Consider the following 18,557-nt stretch of genomic DNA (forward strand, 5'->3'; position numbering starts at 1 on the left):
TCTGGCGACTGCCTGTGCCTGCAGCACTGTGTCCCAGCCCCTGTTGCTGATCCCACTGTTGAGTAGGTTTGCAGTCATCCTAGACAGACTGGGCGTCACAGTGTCTGTCTCCTGTGTTAGGTAACCCGGTCAGTCCCAGGTGGTCTGTCCGCTCTCTGGGCATCAAGAGCTGATCCAGCATGTTCCTCTGCAAATATTTGCTGAAGACAAATCCCTGTCATGGCACCAGCTCTAGGGAAGGGGCAGCTGGACATCTCAGTGGGTGCTATTGCTTTGCCCAGGCTCTTCCCTCTTGCCCACAGAGAGGACAGTGACATTTGAGTCAAGGTAGGGATGCATAGAGGGAGGGGGAGCCAGTAGCCAGCAAGGACAGGGGTGCAGATTCATAATGACTTTCTCCAGGCAACTCCATGCTCCCGGCACTGAGCTGGTTGAGCAGAAAGTGCGTTTTAGTCTCTTGTTTTGTTTGTTCTCTTTCTCCGTTAGGGGGGCCAGGCACAGGGCAGTGCAGGCGGGGCAGGGGTGGGGGGAGAGAGCCTGGGCTTTCAGAGCTGGGAGGAGGGGGGGAAGTGTCAGCTCAAAAAGGGAGGAGTAAAAGGGAGGATTGGGAAAGGCAGCCCCAGGAGGGAGCAGCAGCAGCAGCCTCAGACTGCACACTAGGTTAGGAGCAGCTCTGGTGAGAGGACAAGGTGGGGAAAGCCAGGTAAGGAGACCAGCTCCTGTGGGGAGCCATGACAGGCTGGGGTGCTGGGGTTGTGAGAGGAGGCTGTGGTGTGAGAGCTCGGGGTGGGGGGCTGTAAGTGGGCGGGGGGGTGCTGGTGGATGTGGAGGTGATGGAGTAGTAGAAGCCACTGGTGTGTGCTGTAGAGGGGTCCTTGCAAGCTGGGGCTCTGGTGCTCTAAGTCTGCACACCCCCCACCCCCCAGCCAGAAGTTGCAGGCCCTTCTTTGCTGTGCCCCTTGCTCCCCCAGGTTGGGGCTGATGTGCGGACAGGGAGTTTGTAGCAGGCTTCCTTGCCCTCCCTGCTTTACCTACCTGGTAGAGGTGAGCCAGCTTGAGAGGCCAGGATGGGGCTGGGAGCAGAGGGCTTCTTTTCTCAGTCTAGCCAGCCTTCCCCTTGGGCTCACCCCCTTGGCCTCTTGGACCCCCACTCTCCTTTCCCCTCTCCACTCCCCCAGCCCCAACCTGCCAGTCTGGGGTTTCCCAAGTGGTGAATCCCTGGCAGCAACTAATAAAGTTTGCTCCTTTTAAACAGCCCATCTACCAGACCGTGAAGCACGCAGCCACGTGTTCTGGAGCTGCCCACTCGGTGCCTACTGACCGTTTCAGGATTTCATATCTGCCAAGTCTTGTGAGCAGTGAACAGGCCACCTGCTGCCTGACACAATGAAGCTGCTGCCTCTAATGAGAGGGATCCCCCTTGGCCCAACACATGAAAGAGGTGGGAGGGAGAATCATAGGACTGGAGCAGGGTGGTGGGGAGAGGTGATAGAGGAGCAGCCTACAGAGCTGTAGTATGTAGGAGTTGGGTAGTGTCTTTTAAATCAGCTGTTCTCAACCTTTTTTTATACCAGGACCCATTTATAAACTTCAATGGCCAGTCCTGACTCAGGGCCCTTCACTTCCCACCTACTGCCCCTCTCTCCAGTGTGTGAGGCATGGGGGGCCCCAAGCAGCCCCTTGCAGGTTTCCCACATTTCTCTCCTTTAAAGGAGAATCCACTTTTAAAGTTTGCTGATCCATTTTTAAAGTTTGTCTGTGACCCTTCAATGTATTCTTGCAACCCACTTTTGGGTCACGACTCATGGGTTGAGAAACACTGTTTTAAATAGGCAGACAAGGTTCTTTGGGTAAATCTGATATCTTTTATTAGACCAACTTAAATAGTTGGAAAAAATGTTTTAAGCAAGTCTTTCGGGTTCAAAATAGTTTTAAATAATTTGTGAGCTTCTGAGTGGCTCCCCTCACCCTGTCTATGTGCTGCTCTGGCTGCGGTGTGTACATGCATCCAGGCCTTGCTTGTATATGTGGTTATTGGCTTCCTACTGTGTCCAGGTGGCTTCTTCCTGCCATGTGTGTTGTGTAAAGAACAAAAGACACAAACCAGGCCAGGCTCTCGGGGAGCTGCCATAGCCTCTCTCAACATCATGGTGCAGTCAACAACATCAGGTTGCAGCCTTTTAGAAACTACTGCTTCCAGTCCTCCATGCATCCCCTTTCTCCAAGGGCTTGGCTGGAGGGTGCATTAGGGTCACAGTCTCCAGGTAGTGCAAGATGGTTGCAATTGTCTCCGTTAGATTTTTTTTTTTTTTTTTCTGCTTTTTTTGCACCGGTCCTGGAAGCACTGCAATACCAGGTCAATGCATGGAGTGGATGGATGCAGCCATAGGGTTCCTTGCAGGCAGCTGAGGCAGGGCTGAGTGTGATGTCCCAAGAGGAGAGCCAGGGGGATAGTCAGTTAGTGCCCTGCGGTGAGCGGTGCTCCACTGAAAGGCCTGCACTGTGCAGATGCCATACAGAGCCAGACTGAGTCCAGCCCAGACACAATGAAGAGGAAGAGCCAGATTTGCAGCTACAGGATCAGGAGGGTGACTGAGGCTGTTCTGTGGAGAGGTTACCACTGTGTGTCCTTGTTTGCCAGTGTCTCTAGAGTCACCCTCTGTGGCTAGCCAGAGGCCTCTGCCATGCCCTGAGGCATGGGAGACCTGCCAGGAGGGGCTTGGGCCCCAGTCACCTGCCTTCTTGTGGGCTGACCTGTCTGGGCAGCATCAGGAGGGAGGGGAGCTGTCCTGTAATAGCCCATGGGACTAAAGGCTCCTTTTGAGCATCTGCACATCAATAGACTTTGAATAGGAAGGCAGCTCCTAATCCAGCCTATTCAACCTGAATGGAAGCAGAAAGGCTTTTGTTTGAAGGGCCTCCAGATGTTGTGCAGAGGTCAGGGAGCATTTCTGTCTTGTTCAACCGCAAGGACAGAGATGAGGAGGGCCCCACCCATTCTGCGGGGTGTGGGGAGGGTCTGCCCAGGTTCTTGGGGTTCACGCTTTTCACACTGTGCACTCCTGGAGGGTGTCTGGTCCTGGGCCTGTTTCCCTGTGTGGAGAGAGCCATCTTCTCTTTACTGCACTGTCTCCCTCCCCTTGGGTGAGAAGAGCCCTCAGTAGCAAGCAGTTCCCTGCCTCTTGAGGGCGTCTCCAGGGCCAAAGTGGGGTGGGCGTCAGTTAAGCTGGAGGAGTTGGGGTTGCATGCAGGCTCTGAGCAGTGACCACATAAAGTGCAAGCCAGGTTCTGTCAGGAAAACCTTGAAAAGAGCCAATAGGGGCTGAAGTTTCAGCACTTTAAGGACTGAGCAGGAAAATGGGGGCAAGAAGTAGGGTCATCTTCAGCAAGTTTTGCCATGTCTGGACCGCAACGGAGTGTCCCCCAGTCTCTGAGGAATGCAGTAGGCAACAAGGCTCGGGGATTAGCTCTGAGAAACTTAGTGCATGAACAAAGTGGGGAGGGGAAAGCGAAAGGAAAGATAGATGGGCAGTCACATGAGACTTTCTGTGTCGGAGGGGGGTAGATGCCGCCAGAAGGTCACCGGAGGGAGGAAATTCCCTCTCCTGTGGTCTTCCTGCTGGTAGCTGAGTTTTCTTCCTTTGTTTTCTCCTCTCTCTGTCCCCCCCCTGAAACAGGGACAGCTCTTGGTCTTTCTTTTAGTCTCTGGGCCTTGTTCCTCTCTTGCACCTGTGTTTTTTGGGGATGATTTAATTTACTCCCCAGGATATGGGCTGGCACCGCTAATGGCAGCAGCTGTATAGAAGAAGAGGGCAACTTGCAGCAGAAAGTTATTGTTTCCAAATAACTGCAAAGGCTGCTCTGTATGTGAAGCGGGGGTGCTTCTGGGCAAGCTGGGCAGTTTTTCAGGGGGTTGCCATCTTTTGCCCTTGAAACTGAGCTTTCGCCAAATAAAAGAGCAGTTCCTCAGGGCTAGTAGTTGCCCTGTTAAGAGGAAAATGGTGACCTGAGTTTAGCTGATGCTCTGCAGCATTAGCCGGAGTCTGCAGAGAGCCTGGGAAAAACGCTCAGAGGTCACTGCCTCTGTGGTCGATGCCCAGCTTGGGTTCCAGGGCACTGAAGTGGTGGCTGTGCAGCTGACTTGTCTGTGTGATTTCCCTGCTCGTTTTGAGGGACTGTTAATTTGAAAGCCCTCAGAGACGATGTATCTACCCTTAGCCATTGTCAGTGATTGGCCAGGGTGCAAAATGAGTTTGGCAACCTGCTCTGTCTCCTGGGCAGGGCACCTTTTCCTCCTTGAGTGGGTGGAGCTTAGTCTGTGGGCAGAGCTTTTTTCTGACCCTGGCTTTTTCCCAGTCTGAAGCCACTGTAAGGCCACCTGTTTTTAGGGAGCTGGTGCATACAGCCTTTGCATCTGCTGGTCTGTCTTGTCTGCTTGGCAAAGTGCAGCTTGCTGAATAGGGCAAGGCTCTGGGGTGCCAAGAATTAACGTGTGTGTGTTGTGTGATGGTTGCCTCTGCACAGCAAGGCTGATGGCGCAAGTGACAAGTGCAGTGATCTTACTGGGTTTCCTCTCTTCCCCTGGGAAAGTTTCTGTGCCCCAACCACACATACCCCTTTCCTATGCCAGGGGCAGGGGCAAAACCTATGGATCTGCTGTCTCTGGGCAGTGCTGTGAGCTATCGTTGGCTTTGCCCTGGCCTTCAGAGAGCTGAGTACCCAGTTCCTGTCGGACTCCCAGCCCTGTGGAAAGGACCCGCGGGGCAGTGAATTGGCGTGAATTCTGCTGCATGGGCCAGTGGCTTGCCATGCTCGTGGTTGTAGCTTTGGCACATAACGGGTCTGCCTGGCCCTTTAAGGCTTCAGCGCCTGGGCACTGATTCCCAGCCAAGTGTTCAGGATCCCTGCTCCACACAATGCACAACATTGTTCGGGCAGGTAATCATCCGTAGCTGAGCCAGGGCAGAGGGAGGCCCCTGGCTTGCCAGACCGCCCCTGCCTGCTCTGCGGGGTCCGTCCCCAGGGGCAGCAGTGCTTATGCCCCTGGCCACCCTCTGGCCCCTGAGACGGAGGAGCCCAGGAAAGTGCCCGAGTGCTGAGTTTTAACTACTTGCTTATCGCCATGTGGGTAACTCTCCCAGGCAGCACGGCCCCGAGCGCCTTGTCCTTGAGGCCTGTATCTCTGGAGCAGCTCTGGGCCTTGCCAGACTCGGGAGGGAGAGGGAGGGGGGAATTCTTTCTCTAGTTCAAGGGCAGGTTTAATTCAACATCAGGTGACTCTGAGCCTGGGGAGAACAGCTTTCTAAGCCTTGTCTTGTGCTCAGCCACTGGCTGGGGGCAGGATCTGAGGGAGGGCACCAGGCATAGATTGGGGCCTTGGTGCTGCCCGCTGAAATTAGCAGGAGGGTAGCCACTGGGGTAGAGGGGGGCGTAGTGTGCCCTTGGCCCCTGCAGGGCCAGGGAAGTGGGGGAGGGTTGGGCTGTGCAGCAGAGAAGCAGGGAGGGAGATACTCTCAACATCTAGATCCAGCAGCCATGAAAAGGGGGCTCCTCGCATGCCTTTTTGAGGCTGGTGTCACAAGCTGCAGGGGGAGGGGAGAATGGCCTGGGGGCCTGTATTGCAGCCTGACTCCCAGTGTTGGCTGGAGTGGGGCATGCTGGGGCCACGTGCTCCTGCCTCTGTGGTGGATGCCCAGCTGGGTTCCAGGGCACTGAGGTGGTGGCTCTGCAGCTGACCTGTCCGTGTGCTTCCACCCTCCCGGATGTAGGCTCTAGGATGCTGGGGCCAGCGAGGCTAGGCCCACCCACGTGATCCTCGCTGCCACGGCCCTTGGCCTGCCCTGCCTGCATATCCGCCATGCTGCTCTCCTGGCGCGGGAAGCTGAAGCTGCTGCTCGTCACAGCGACGCTGGTCATCCTCCTCTCATGGCTGTACCTCCTGGCAGGCGGTCTGGAGTGTAAGTGCAGCTTGTGTGGCCCCCGGGGGCATCACACGGGGGGGGGGGGAGTGACAGGGCCCACATGGTGGTTGAGCCCCAGTGGGGAGCTAGGACTCTTGGGTCGATCTCCCGGCTTTGCCGTAGCAAGAGGTGTGTACAATTGGAGCAAGGTCTTTCCCCCTCTGCATCTTGGCTTCCCCACTTCGGGAAAGGCTCCTTACCTCCTCTGGGGGCTGGTGCAGACAGCACATGGTGCTGCGAATGAAGGAGCTGGGCCAGGGGCTTGCGGGGTGGCACGCGGTTGCTTTGGTGACCTGTTATCACCATGCCAGTGATGGGCTGAGACCAACCCCAACTGCTGCACTTGCCCCTCTCTCCCATGCTTGGCAGGTGCTTGTGCACCACAGGCTTTGATGCAGAGAGGTGAGCTTTTCTGCTCCCTCACAGAGCCTAGTATAGGGGCAAACCACATTGGAGCCAGTGTACTTAACCCAGGATCCCACCATGTCCCATGGCGTAGACTCACAGTGGTTGCTGGGGGTGGGGTGGGTCTCCCCTCAGATGGCCGCTCTCTCCTGCTATCTCCTTGCTTTGGAGAACAGCCCAGCCGGGATGTGGAACGAGAGGCCTTGGTGTCTCAGGTGCACAGGGTGGAGGAGGAGAACCAGCAGCTGCGCCTACAACTCAGCCAGTCCCTGGTGCAGGTGGGGGCCACAGAGGGGGGTGACGGCAGCCAGCCATGGGCAGCCTCTGTGGAGGACAGGGATGCTGCAGGGGAGGAGAAGAGCAACCGCACAGACTGCACCAAGCAGCGGATGGTGCAGAAGTGTGAGGTAAGTCACGGCACTACCCCAGGAACAGCAGCACCCCAAAGCAGCTGTATGCGTGACCCAAGCCACCAGGGTCTTCTGGGGCCCTATAACACTGACCCTGCCTTGCACAGCTCCCCCAGCATGCTGGCTGTGCCGGGGCCTCCAGAACGCATGGGAACTTCCTGAGAAATTGAGGGCAATGATGCTGACAGCACTCCTTCCCCACCTACCCCCTCTGAAAATGTTACTGCCCAGCCAGGCATGTGAGCTGGCAGCTAGGGGCCAGCACCAGGATTCCTGAGTTCTGTTCCCAACTCTGCCTCTGATCAGTGGCACAGCTTTCCTTTCTCCCTGCCTTAGTTTCCCCACCCATGCCATGCAGATAAGTGTGCTGGCCAGTGTCCCTGGGAGGGGTTCGGTGACCCGTTGTCACTGTGCTGGTGATGGGCATAGACCAGCGCAGACTGCTGCCCTCACTCCTCTCTCCTGCAGAGCCTCATCCTGTAAATAATGTACTGCATGAAATGAGATGGGCAGAACAGAGGAGCAGGCAGCCTGGACTATGTTTAGCAGCATGGACCCCTTAGCCTGATGATGGCGGGGAGTAGAGGAAGGGAGGGGAGGAGGTATCAATCAAGTATGAGCTCTCAGAGCAACAGTGTGACAACCTCTGCTGAGGCTGTCCCAGAGGATGCTTCATGCTAGGGCTCCATGCCCCTGAGTACTGCCCTGGGAAGGGACTGACAATCCCTCTTGTCCTGGGGCAGCTCCTGCACGTGGCAATTGTCTGTGCTGGGCACAATGCAAGCCGAGACGTGGTCACCCTGGTGAAATCCATTCTCTTCCACAGGTATGTGGGGCAAGGGGGGCAGGAGCAGGGTCCAGTGCTGCTATGTGTTGGTTCTTGCCCTGGAGTCATCTCCCAGTGGGGCAGAAGGGCTCCACTTCCACTACCACCTCAGGTTTTGGGGGCTCAGATACAATGAGGAGCAAATATGAACTGTACCTGCCTTGTGGCTTCTTAGCCCTGCAGCAGTCCAGGGAGGGGAGAGGATGAACAGCAGGGAGATCTGCCCTGTGAGAAGGGACCTGTCTTCAGCATGGTGCCTGGGATCCTCTGTTACTGTAGGGAGGGCTCAGAGGGTCCCAGGGACAAATCCCATGGAAGGGGTAGAGCAGTGGGGCCTGTCCTGGCTTGTTCCAGGCTTGGCAAGGGGCACTGGGGTGGGTAGTGGTTCAGTGAGCCTGCCTGCGCTTCCCCCCACCCTGCAGGAAGAACCCTCTTCATTTCCACCTCATCACGGACTTGGTGGCTCACCAGATCTTGCAGACTCTCTTCCAGTCCTGGATGGTACCCTCCGTCCACGTCAGCTTCTACGACGCCGACAACTTGAAGGCAGGAGCCCCCATTGTCCCCTACACTCTCACCCTCTCTCCTCACCCCACTTGTCCTTCCCCACTCGGTATCTGGGAAGCTAGGTGCCCTCCAGGGTGCGTGGGTGAGAGAACAGTGGTCACCAGGCTAGGCGCTCTTTTGGTGCTGGTCTCCCCTCACCTGCTCTCCTCCTGGCATCTGTTCCCCTTTTGCTGATACAGAGGCACTTGATTGCCAAGGGGTTGTGCCTTTCTCCTGCACTTGTGAGTGAGTCTTGATCTATAGAAACTGGAAACTGCTCCCACGTGGCCCTGCTGAAGGGTGGGTTGAGCCTGTCCTACTGACTCACAGTGGCTTAGACACAAATTGTTGTCTTGACTCCAAACTGGGTGTAGGAAGGGTGGGATCAGGCAGTGGATGGCACATGGGGGCAGAAGGAGACCTGTGGGGATCAGAGGTCAGCCTTGTCACTCAAGATCCAGCAGGAGGAGGACATGCCATGCTAATGCTGTGTTCAGGGGATTTCATAGATTTCATAGACATTAGGGCTGGAAGGGACCTCAGAAGATCATCGAGTCCAGCCCCCACACCCAAAGGGCAGGAAGTCAGCTGGGGTCATAGGATCCCAGCAAGATAAGCATCCAATTTTCTCTTGAAGGTGTTCAATGTAGGTGCTGGAACCATCTCTGATAGCAGGCTTTTCCAGACTTTGGGGGATAGGAAGGCGGAGCTGGGGTCAGGGAGCATGGAGACCACAAACACACGCAGTGACTGAAGAGGCTGAGAGGGGCCCAGAGACGAGAGCTGCACTGGGATAGAACTGTGCTAAGCTCCTATGGGACTGGCTGTGCCAGTGTCATCATGTCCAGAGACCGGGGAAGGAAGGATCCCTTGTACAGCCCAGGGGACACAACTGTATCCCATCTGCCTGTGGTCTCATGTTGTGAAGCAGACATTAGACACCTGGTACATGGTGCTCTCCTCCCAGCCCCTTGGTATCAGAGGGATGCACAAGAACAACAGGGGTGGGCTGTAAGGAGAGATGACAAGACAGCATGGCTGGCAGTGAGGAGGAGGGAGGCAGGAGGCTAATATCTGCAGGGGCCTGAGCTGTGAGCCCCACAAGGGTGCAGGGGTTAGTCAGACTGGCTCAGAGGGTGCGGGGCACAGCAGAAGGGCATTTTGGCTGAACCTTCAGAGACAGCCTGACACATAACTGTGGGGCAGGTCTCCCAGGGCAGGGAGCCAGTGCCCTATGCACTGAATGCTGCCTGTCACAGAGCTGTGCTGTGGGGCCAATCCTACACAGGCCCCGTGGGAGTGGCTGAATGCTCACAGGCCTCTTCCACCTTTGCTGCCCACCATCCCTCAGGGTGGGCAGACCCATTAGGGCAATGGTTCCCAACCTTTTTTGTACCAGGGTCCATTTGTAAACATCAATGGCCAGTCCTGACCCGGAGCCCCTCACTCCCAACCCACTGCCTCCAGCCCCCATTTTTAAAGTTTGTTCATGACCCTTTTTTGTGTCCCGCTTTTGGGTCATGACCCCATGGATTGAGAAACGCTTTCCGGCTCCTAGTTGAAAAGGGAAATGAAGAATGAACCTGAGGTCTGTGTGCCGCCTAGTGGCAGCTGCAATGCATGGTGCATGCTGTGGGATTGGCACTGGCAAATATATGCCTGGACAGCAAGAGCGCTGTACTATAGCCAAAGAAAACCTCAGCATGCTATGACTCCTGAGAGCTTGGCACCCAGCACAGGGACAGTACTGGCTGGGAGGGCAGTCACATTGCCTTGCTAGGCTCTGGGACTTGGCTGTGCCCCTCTGTAGGCCCTGGCAGCTGTGGAGTTCAGTTAGTGGTGCACAGGGGATCTTTTTCAGGCAGGGGGCACCCCAAATGCTTCCCCCTCTATTTCTAGGAGGGTTGTTAAATATCTGGCTCATGGTTTTGTCCCAGGAGGGTTCAGGAATGGCTGCCGCAGCCCTGACAGCCAACCCCACCTCTGTTCCTACTATAGCCGGAGGTGTCCTGGATCCCCAACAAGCACTACTCAGGGATTTATGGGCTGATGAAGCTGACACTCACCAAAGCACTGCCCCCCAACCTCACCAAGGTCATCGTGCTGGACACAGACATTACCTTCGCCACTGACATTGCTGAGCTGTGGGCCGTCTTTGGGAAGTTCTCTGGTAAGGGGGAGCTCTGGTAATGGGGCTCTGGGACCTGGGTTGAGTGGCTGCAGCCCTGGGAGAAGAGCCAGCTCTGTTGCTCTGCTTCCCCTAAGCTTCACCTGTAGGCCTGCTTGGGACATGTGACCCTCTGGTGAGGTGGGTTGCCTGCATGTGTCTTCCTCTCTTGCAGAGAAGCAGGTGATTGGGTTGGTGGAGAACCAGAGTGACTGGTATCTAGGGAACCTGTGGAAGAACCACAGGCCATGGCCAGCGCTGGGACGCGGCTTCAACACAGGTGAGCGTGGAGCATCCGTAGGGGCAGGGTTAATTGCATGTGCCTGGCCTTGCACAAACCAGATACACTACTCAAAGCTGTGGTATGAACAGGGGGTAGCAGGGTGAGGAGCCTGCCCCTGCCCAGCACTTTGGGCTTTACTGGGAAGGAGCAATGGCCACTATCCTACTGCAGGGTGATGGCACCTTTGAGTCATTTCTGCTGTGGCATGGGGATAGACTAGAGGACAGGGAGCCAACGGGGAGATCAGACTCCACTGGGATCCAATGCTAGGTGACTTCAGCCATGAGGAACTCTGCACAGCTCTGCAGGGCCCTTTCATTCTGCTGGCAGCCACACCTGGGGCTTCCCTGACACACGGCGCCTAGTCTTTGGTCTAGGAATGGGAATAGCTGGTCCCAGGAGCTCAGTTCACTTAGTGGGTTGCTCCAACCTGAACTGGAGCTCAGGCTGGAGGGGAAGGTGGCCCATAGCATCCACTCCTCTGTGCTCCTGCCATGGCTCACGGTTATGGTTTGCAGAGATGGCTCAGCCTGCCTTTATGGTGCGAGTGCACCTTCCACTCTGCACCCACTTGAGAATCCTGTTTGGGATGAGGCTAAGCTCTGTATGGCAGAGCTGGGCTCCCACAGTGTGCACCTGGGTGACCCAGTGTGCTCTAGTTACTACTGAGTGGGCTAAGCTGGGTCCATAGCACCAGATGCAGGCCGTGGGCTGGTGCTGCCTTGCGAGGGGTGTTCTGCGACCTTATGCTCTTCCCTTCCTCCCCAGGGGTGATCCTTTTGCTCCTGGAGCGCCTGCGACGGATTGGCTGGGAGCAGATGTGGCGGCTGACAGCGGAGCGGGAGCTCATGAGCATGTTCTCTACCTCGCTGGCAGATCAGGTACGTGCCAGTCCTGCTCCCAGCTCTGCCCCAGCGCAAGCCGACTCCAGGAGACAGAGGGATCTCTGGGGCCATGGGACATTGCTACAGACCTTGCAGACAGCCCTGGTGTTGAGCTTGCACACTGGGATCCATGCAAGAGACCTGCGGGCTCCTGCCCCGCCTGCTGGTTGCTGTGTCTCTTAATCCACAGTCCTCTGGGAGGGAGGGGTTGGTCAATGTATCCAACTGTGGGTGGCCTTAGGACAGGGACCCCCCCAAGTCCAAGCCTTCTGGTCCCCTCCTCTGCTCCCCAGCCTGCAGACTCTCAGGAAGTGTGGGCTCACTGTCCTGCTGTCCCTCTTCCAGGACATCTTTAATGCAGTGATCAAGCAGAACCCCGTGCTGGTGTACCAGCTCCCCTGCTTCTGGAACGTGCAGCTGTCAGACCACACCCGCTCCGAGCAGTGCTACACAGAGGTCTCTGATCTTAAGGTGGGTTTTTCTGGTCATGACTGCAGCTGGGCCCTCAGATTTCCCTTGCTGAGGGCACTTGGATCTCCTGGCCAGCTGCCCCCTGGACTTGGGGGATGGAGTGTTTGGGTGCTGCAGTGAAATACACATCCCAGAGCGGGATGGGGGAATGCGAGAGCTTGGTGGACCCTTGGCCTCACACCTTAAGCTGTCGCTTCCCAGGTGATCCACTGGAACTCACCTAAGAAGTTGCGTGTGAAGAACAAGCACGTGGAGTTCTTCCGAAACCTCTACCTGACGTTCCTGGAGTACGATGGGAATCTGCTGCGCAGGGAGCTTTTTGGCTGTGCCAGCCCACCCAGCCTGCCCGGTGACCAGGTGAGAGCCTGCTGGGACACCAGCACTCCCCACCTGCCCACCCTAACCCCTTGTGCCTTTCCTCACTCACCCTGGACACATGGGAGTGGGCAGTGAACCATGAGGCACCGACTGGCTCCCAAGTAGGCTATCCATGCCATCCCCTGGGGCTTTGCAAGGTGGGTCTCTCAGGGCCAGGCATGTTGGCTGTGTGCAGACTAGTTGTGCCCTCCAACACATTCTGGCTGAAGTGTGTGCCCTGGTTGAGTTAGCTGCAGCCTGGCCCCTACCCCACCTCACCAATAGGTGCATTCTAGCTGCAGCGGGCGCTGGAGGACCTGGATGAGGATGACCCCTGCTATGATTTCCGCCGGCAGCACCTCACACAGCACCGCATTCACCTCTTCTTCCTGCAGTATGAGTTCATGGCCTTGTCTGACCCAGCTGATGTCACCCTGGTTGCCCAACTCTCCATGGACAGGTGTGTGGCAGGACCTGAGAGGAGGGAGTGGGGAGAGTCTCATCATCCTGCCCCCTCTGGATTGCCTTCTGCTGCCAGGGAGATCTTCAGGGCTCTGTGAGCAGGGTTAACTAGCCCTGTACCCAACCAGAGGCAGTGCCACAGCAGTCAAACCAGCTTTGTGCCAGGAAAAACACTGTCTCCATCTGGGGGGCCTTGAGGGACTGGGGTTTACTTGGAAAAATTACGTTAAATGGAATGTGTGTGATTCTGTGACTCACATTGCCCCAACCACGAAATCACACCTAGAACCTGAGCTCTCACTGAGAACAATGCTTCTAGCCCTTCACCGCAAGGAAAACCTTGTAGATGCAAACCTGGGAGATCTAATTCTGCAATCTCTGCCTCAGTTCATCCTTATGGGATGAGTTATTTTTCGTATCTGATTCAGTTAAACTGTCCACTGTTTACTGTGCTGGGAGCTGCCACACCAACCCCATCACTGCCACTGCCAGTAGGAGGATCTAGGGGAGTTGCGATGGCTTTCAGGTTTGGTTGGTCGTGGTGTATGCAGAGCCTGGCCATCAGACTGCAAGGCAGTTTGCCCTAGGGGCAGGGGAATAGTGGACAGTAGATGGGTTGTGGCAGATCTGATCTGGAGGCTTGCTCACTCCTAGCTGCGCCCAGCCTGGCTGCAGCCACTACTGTCCACCTCTCCTTATTCCTGCATGCTTGGTGGCCTAGTGATTCTCCCCCACATGGCCAGCTCTGGTGGGGCTAACCTCATGCCATGCCCTTTGGCTTGTAGGTTACAGATGCTGGAGGCCATCTGCAAACACTGGGCAGGACCCATCAGCCTGGCGCTGTACATGTCAGACGCGGAGGCCCAGCAGTTCCTGCGCTACGCCCAGGCCTCGGAGGTGCTGAGTAGCCGCAGGAACATCGCCTACCACATTGTGTACAAGGAAGGGCAGTTCTACCCCATCAACCTGCTGCGGAACGTGGCGCTGACCAATGCGCAGACACCCTACGTTTTCCTGACTGACATCGACTTCCTGCCTACGTACAGCCTCTACGATTACCTCAGGTGCAGCTGCAACTACCTGGCTAGGACCCTCTAGGACTCTGTGTGCTGTAAGCTGTAAGAGAAGAGGGGCAGGGGACAGATCGGCCTAAGCACTCTTGGTCCTGTAGCGTCTGCTCCATGACACTGAGAGAGAGGATATTGAGCTAGAGAGACATGTGGTCTGACCTATAATGGCATACCTTGCTCTTCCAGCTCCCCCATCCTCACTTTCCTCCAAGCTCTGTCCAAGCTGTCTGCGTATTAAACAGTGGGGCTCCCAGCTTTTCCCACAGGATGTGGTTCCCCAGCATGGGGCTTTCACTACCAGGAAGCTTCTTTTCCATCTTCCAGTGGGTCCCCTGGGTGGGGGAAAGGGCTGCCACAGATAGGAGAAGCGTGCCATGTCCCTTCTGGCCCTGCACGGCAGATACTGAAGGTCTCCCACTACCAGTCTCTCACCAAGGAAGGACAGGATTCTCAAGCCTGTTGACACCCTTCCAGAACCAGCCAAGGGGGCCAGTCAACCAACAAACATGGCTGCACCTGGGGCTCCCAGCCCCTATTGCACGGCCAGTACAGAGGTACATATTTACCAACTACTTGTTCCATGCCATGCTGGCGAAGCCTAATGCTCCCTTTCTCCCTGCTCTAGGAGTTCCATTCAGCAGCTGGCACTGCCTCAGAGGAAGTTGGCGCTCATTGTGCCAGCATTTGAGACTCTGCACTATCGCCTGACCTTCCCCAAATCCAAAGCGGAGCTGCTTTCCATGCTGGACATGGGCTCCCTCTACACTTTCAGGTAGGTGGTAGAGCTGCTGTCCTCCATGCAGCAGGGCGGACACTCTGGCAGAAGCAAATTCATGGTGTCTCCCTTCTCCACTCCCATCCTCTGTGTCTGCTTCAGTCTCTATCCCTGCTTCCTGGAGCATAGTGAGAAAAACAGCCTTGTGCCTGTGGGCTCTGGGTGCCCCCGGAAGCTGAGACCTGGTGCCTCATGCATTTCTCTTTGAAGGTACCACGTGTGGCCCAAGGGCCATGCCCCAACTGACTATGCCAAGTGGCGGACAGCCACAGTGCCGTACCGCGTGGAGTGGCAGCCGGACTTTGAGCCTTATGTTGTAGTGAGGCGCGACTGTCCCCAGTATGACCAGAGGTTCGTGGGCTTCGGCTGGAACAAGGTGTCCCACATCATGGAGCTTGATGCCCAGGTGAGTGAGGAGCCAAGAGCCTAGGCAAGGGTGCGGGGGCTCAGCCTCTGCCCTGCACTGCAGGAAGGGCCCTTGGGCAGGTGGGTTTGGGTTGTTCTCAGCACAAGGTGCCTTTCTGCCTAAGCACTGCTGCCCGTGAGCAGATGTTTGGGGACTGATGCTCTGGGGTGGGCTGTGCTTTCTGCTCCCTGATGCCCTGTGCTCTCCCTAGGAGTACGAGCTGCTGGTCCTGCCCAATGCCTTCATGATCCACATGCCTCATGCTCCCAGCTTTGACATCTCCAAGTTCCGCCTCAGTGCTGGGTACCGGGGCTGCCTGCAGACACTGCGGGAGGAGTTCCACCAGGACCTGTCGCGTAGGTACGGTGCAGCCGCACTGAAGTACCTCACGGCTGAGAGGAGCCTGTGACTCGGAGGGCCAGCGTATGCAGGGCATCGGTTGCACGTGAGAGAGGGAAGGGGATCTCTCCTGACCTGGCTCAGTTTAGGAGCTCTCCCTGCAGGCATCAAACCTGCAGCACAATCTCCCTCCAGCTAGAGGGGGAGAGGGCCATTGAGCTGCAGCCCAGGGTTTGGCATTATTGAGAGGGCCCGCTGGTTACCACTGCTTCCCATGGCCAAGGGTGGGTGTCTCAGGGCTGAGCATTGGCTCAGAGGAGCAAGAATAGGAATCCAAAATCAGGATAATGTCACTGAGCAGAAAGGGGAGGCTCTGGGTGGTTTCTCTAGTCAGGGAGGGGCTGGCATGGTCCCTGTAGTACAGTGTCCGAGGCTTTGGCCAGAAAGGGGTTTCGAGTGTCTCTGTAGAAGACAGTGGGGTGGGAAGTCTCCTTCTTGCACATTCCCTGACATTCAGCCAAAAAGTTCCTTTGCTTTCAACTATGCCCCCACCTCACTATACCCCTGGGGCCCTGCCTGCTCCAGCCCCTGTGCAGGAAGCCCTGCCAGAGCTAGCATCACTGCAGGTCATTTCTTTCATTTCTCCATCTCCTGCATGCACAACTCCAAGCCCCTTCCACAGTGGAGGTGTGTGGAGAGGGAGCTGGCACCTCATCCCATTCCCTGCCTCCACCTGGAAGATGGCCTAAATGTACAGGAACAGATGACAGTCTGCCTGAGTTGTGGAGACGCATCTTGGAGCAGGCTGTCTGGCAAGTAGGGTTGGGGACTGCAACCTCTTGCCTTGTACCACAGCTGGAAGCACATAACTCCCAGCTAGGCTGGTCACTAGCTGTGACTATGGGCTTCTGCCTTAAGGATGTGCCCTGCTTAGAATCATAAAAACACAGAGCTAGAAGGGAGGTTGTCTAGCTCAAACCCCTGCTTAAGACAGGATCAGCCCTCCACTTAACATGAAGAGGCAGACACAGCCATGCTTACATGGTGGCTGAACAGGGCTGGGTCCAGCAGCTTCATTCCCCCTTCCACCCCAGTGAGCTCCTACAACCGAGGCTGTATCTCCAGGTGCAGCTTCAGCTAGGACTTGCCAGGGGACCTCAGCTTGATATTAGCACTGTTACCTTGCCTACAGCAGTACAGTGCTGGCTCTTTTCCCATCTTGCTGTGGCCCAGATGCGTGTGTCACTGTCTGGGAGGTGAGGCATTGTGCACAAGTTCAGGGCTGTGTCTGCCTCTCTACAAAAGAGCTCAGTGTGCAAAATACGCACGTCTGCTGTATCCAGAGGCCTCAGGTCTGGCCCTTTATTTTATATAAAGTCTAATCTCTGTTCAGGTTCCCAAAGGAGATGCTGCCACTGGACAGCCTGCACCCCCCCAAGACACGGCCATCCTCCTTGTACTGGCAAACTGCTGCATTTCCCTCAGGTTTTCCTGGCTGGGGAGGGGCTAGTGAGACCTAATAGTGTAGGTTTGAGTCAGTTACTGAGGCCCACAGACCGTTCCTGTCTAACTGCGAGGTCCTGGTCACTGCTGTGATTGAGCCAGGCAGGGCTGACGCACGGGAGCAAGTGATCCTGTCTGGAGGAACCTCCTGGGGCCATTCCACAGCTCAGGAGGCAGGAGCCTGAATCTCACTAACACTGACATTGTCATTGACAATCAAGGAGGTGGTTGACACCAGACCACAGTAGCTAGGCACCATGGCTGGACCCTGCGCAGGGAGCAGTTTCAGCCAGGCACCGTTCCACAGCCATCACACACTGGAGCACACGAGACACCCTTGCTTTCCTCATTATTTAAATTATTTAAGGTGATTCTTCCTGTGGTGTAAAAGATCAGGGGGTCCACGGGTTTGTTTCTTCCTTGTTGATTTTGCTGATGGTCCTGGAGTATCTTCAGGCCTGTTGCTGCTGGAACGCTGCTGTTCACTTCCTAGCATTAATCTGATACCCATAAGCCTGCGCTGTGTGCAAAACCCTCTGTCCACAGCAGGGCAGGCACTGAGAGGGGAAGCCATCACTCTGCTTTGTTTGGAAGGACATGAGCATTTCTTGCAGGGTTTTTAATTAAAGCTTTTTTATCCTTTTTCAAAGCTTTGGGGAAGCTGTGTGGTCATTTGGTCTTGTTCTGTGTCACGGTTGGCAGGCAGGGCAGGAGGGGGCGGGCAGGCTGCAACACTCCTACAGGGCACTGTTTTATCAGAAGAGGGCATGGGGTGAGAAGCAGGTGCTGTGTCACAAGATGTGAGGAGTGTGGCTCTTCCAGTGATGGGAAAGGGTAGGGATACCTTCTGACGGAAGATGTAAAGCACTTGGATTTTAGTTTAACAAAACAAAGACTGTGGGGAAACATGATGGCACTTTACAGACCCATTCATTGGGTGAATATGAGGGCAAGAGAGAAACTTTTTAAGCGAAAAAAAATCCAGCACAGAAGCTTATGACAACAAACTGGATATGAACATTTGAATTGGAAACGGAGAAAAACATTTCCAGTGGGGTGAAGTTTGGGAATGGTCTGAACTAAGAACTTTGATCTGCTGTAAGAGTGAACTCAATAGATGTGTTTATGAAAGGTTGGTTTGCTGGGACAGGGAGTTCTTGGCTCAGCAACCAGTGGGTGAGATGCATGGAATCAGGTAAAAGCAATCCCCAGCACGGGCTTCAGAGCTAACTTTCTTGCAGTGTGGTTGGTGTATCCCTGGAAATCCCCATGCTTTGGGGGCTTGCAGGTTGTCCCCTGCTATGAATGGTACTGATTTTTTTTTTTTTTTTTTTGGGGGGGGGTTGCCTTTCTCTGATGCACTAAGCTCAGGCCACAGCTAAATTCATGGGGTTTTGGCTGGAACATGCTAGTGCACTTGCCTGTAGTTAGAAAACTCAGAAGTTCCTGGCTAGAGGGTCTCTCTCTTTTGCTCAGGGTCAGACTAACAGCCAAATCTGGAGTCAGGAAGGAGTCCCGTTTCCCCCCCCCCCCCGCCCTTTAGGTCTGATTGCCAAGGAGGGGGGGCTTTCCCTGCACCCCCATCCTCTGAGCAGATATTACTCTACTATAATGCTGTCCTTTCAATGGCAGGGCCATAGCAACACCCTTGTCTCCTCTGCTTTTATTGCTAGCTTGTTGGAGGGTGCTCCTG

General features: G+C 55.6%; 1 protein-coding gene across 10 annotated transcripts in view; it reads left to right on the forward strand.

Annotated features, from left to right (window-relative positions):
• The window catches only part of LARGE2 (LARGE xylosyl- and glucuronyltransferase 2), a 47,245-nt gene extending 29,740 nt beyond the window's left edge, over positions 1-17,505 (forward strand). For 6 of the 10 annotated variants that reach the window (XM_090033010.1, XM_090033007.1, XM_090033008.1 and 3 more), the window contains 14 exons: positions 5,769-5,957; positions 6,501-6,772; positions 7,519-7,601; positions 8,024-8,147; positions 10,146-10,317; positions 10,490-10,594; positions 11,366-11,478; positions 11,827-11,952; positions 12,154-12,309; positions 12,606-12,769; positions 13,557-13,835; positions 14,467-14,613; positions 14,827-15,022; positions 15,234-17,505. In XM_090033010.1, coding sequence (XP_089889136.1) covers positions 5,858-5,957; positions 6,501-6,772; positions 7,519-7,601; positions 8,024-8,147; positions 10,146-10,317; positions 10,490-10,594; positions 11,366-11,478; positions 11,827-11,952; positions 12,154-12,309; positions 12,606-12,769; positions 13,557-13,835; positions 14,467-14,613; positions 14,827-15,022; positions 15,234-15,431 — 2,235 coding nt within the window. In that variant the 5' untranslated portion in view covers positions 5,769-5,857 and the 3' untranslated portion in view covers positions 15,432-17,505. Of the gene's footprint in view, positions 1-584; positions 704-835; positions 1,442-5,768; positions 5,958-6,500; positions 6,773-7,518; positions 7,602-8,023; positions 8,148-10,145; positions 10,318-10,489; positions 10,595-11,365; positions 11,479-11,826; positions 11,953-12,153; positions 12,310-12,605; positions 12,770-13,556; positions 13,836-14,466; positions 14,614-14,826; positions 15,023-15,233 lie in introns of those variants that run through there. The other 4 variants (XM_090033011.1, XM_090033014.1, XM_090033015.1 and 1 more) reach the window with 4 other exon arrangements.
• Positions 17,506-18,557: the final 1,052 nt, after the last annotated feature.

The sequence above is a fragment of the Crocodylus siamensis genome, chromosome 2 (assembly GCF_052110815.1).
Source record: "Crocodylus siamensis isolate JL-2025a chromosome 2, ASM5211081v1, whole genome shotgun sequence".
NCBI classification, from domain to species: Eukaryota; Metazoa; Chordata; order Crocodylia; family Crocodylidae; genus Crocodylus; species Crocodylus siamensis.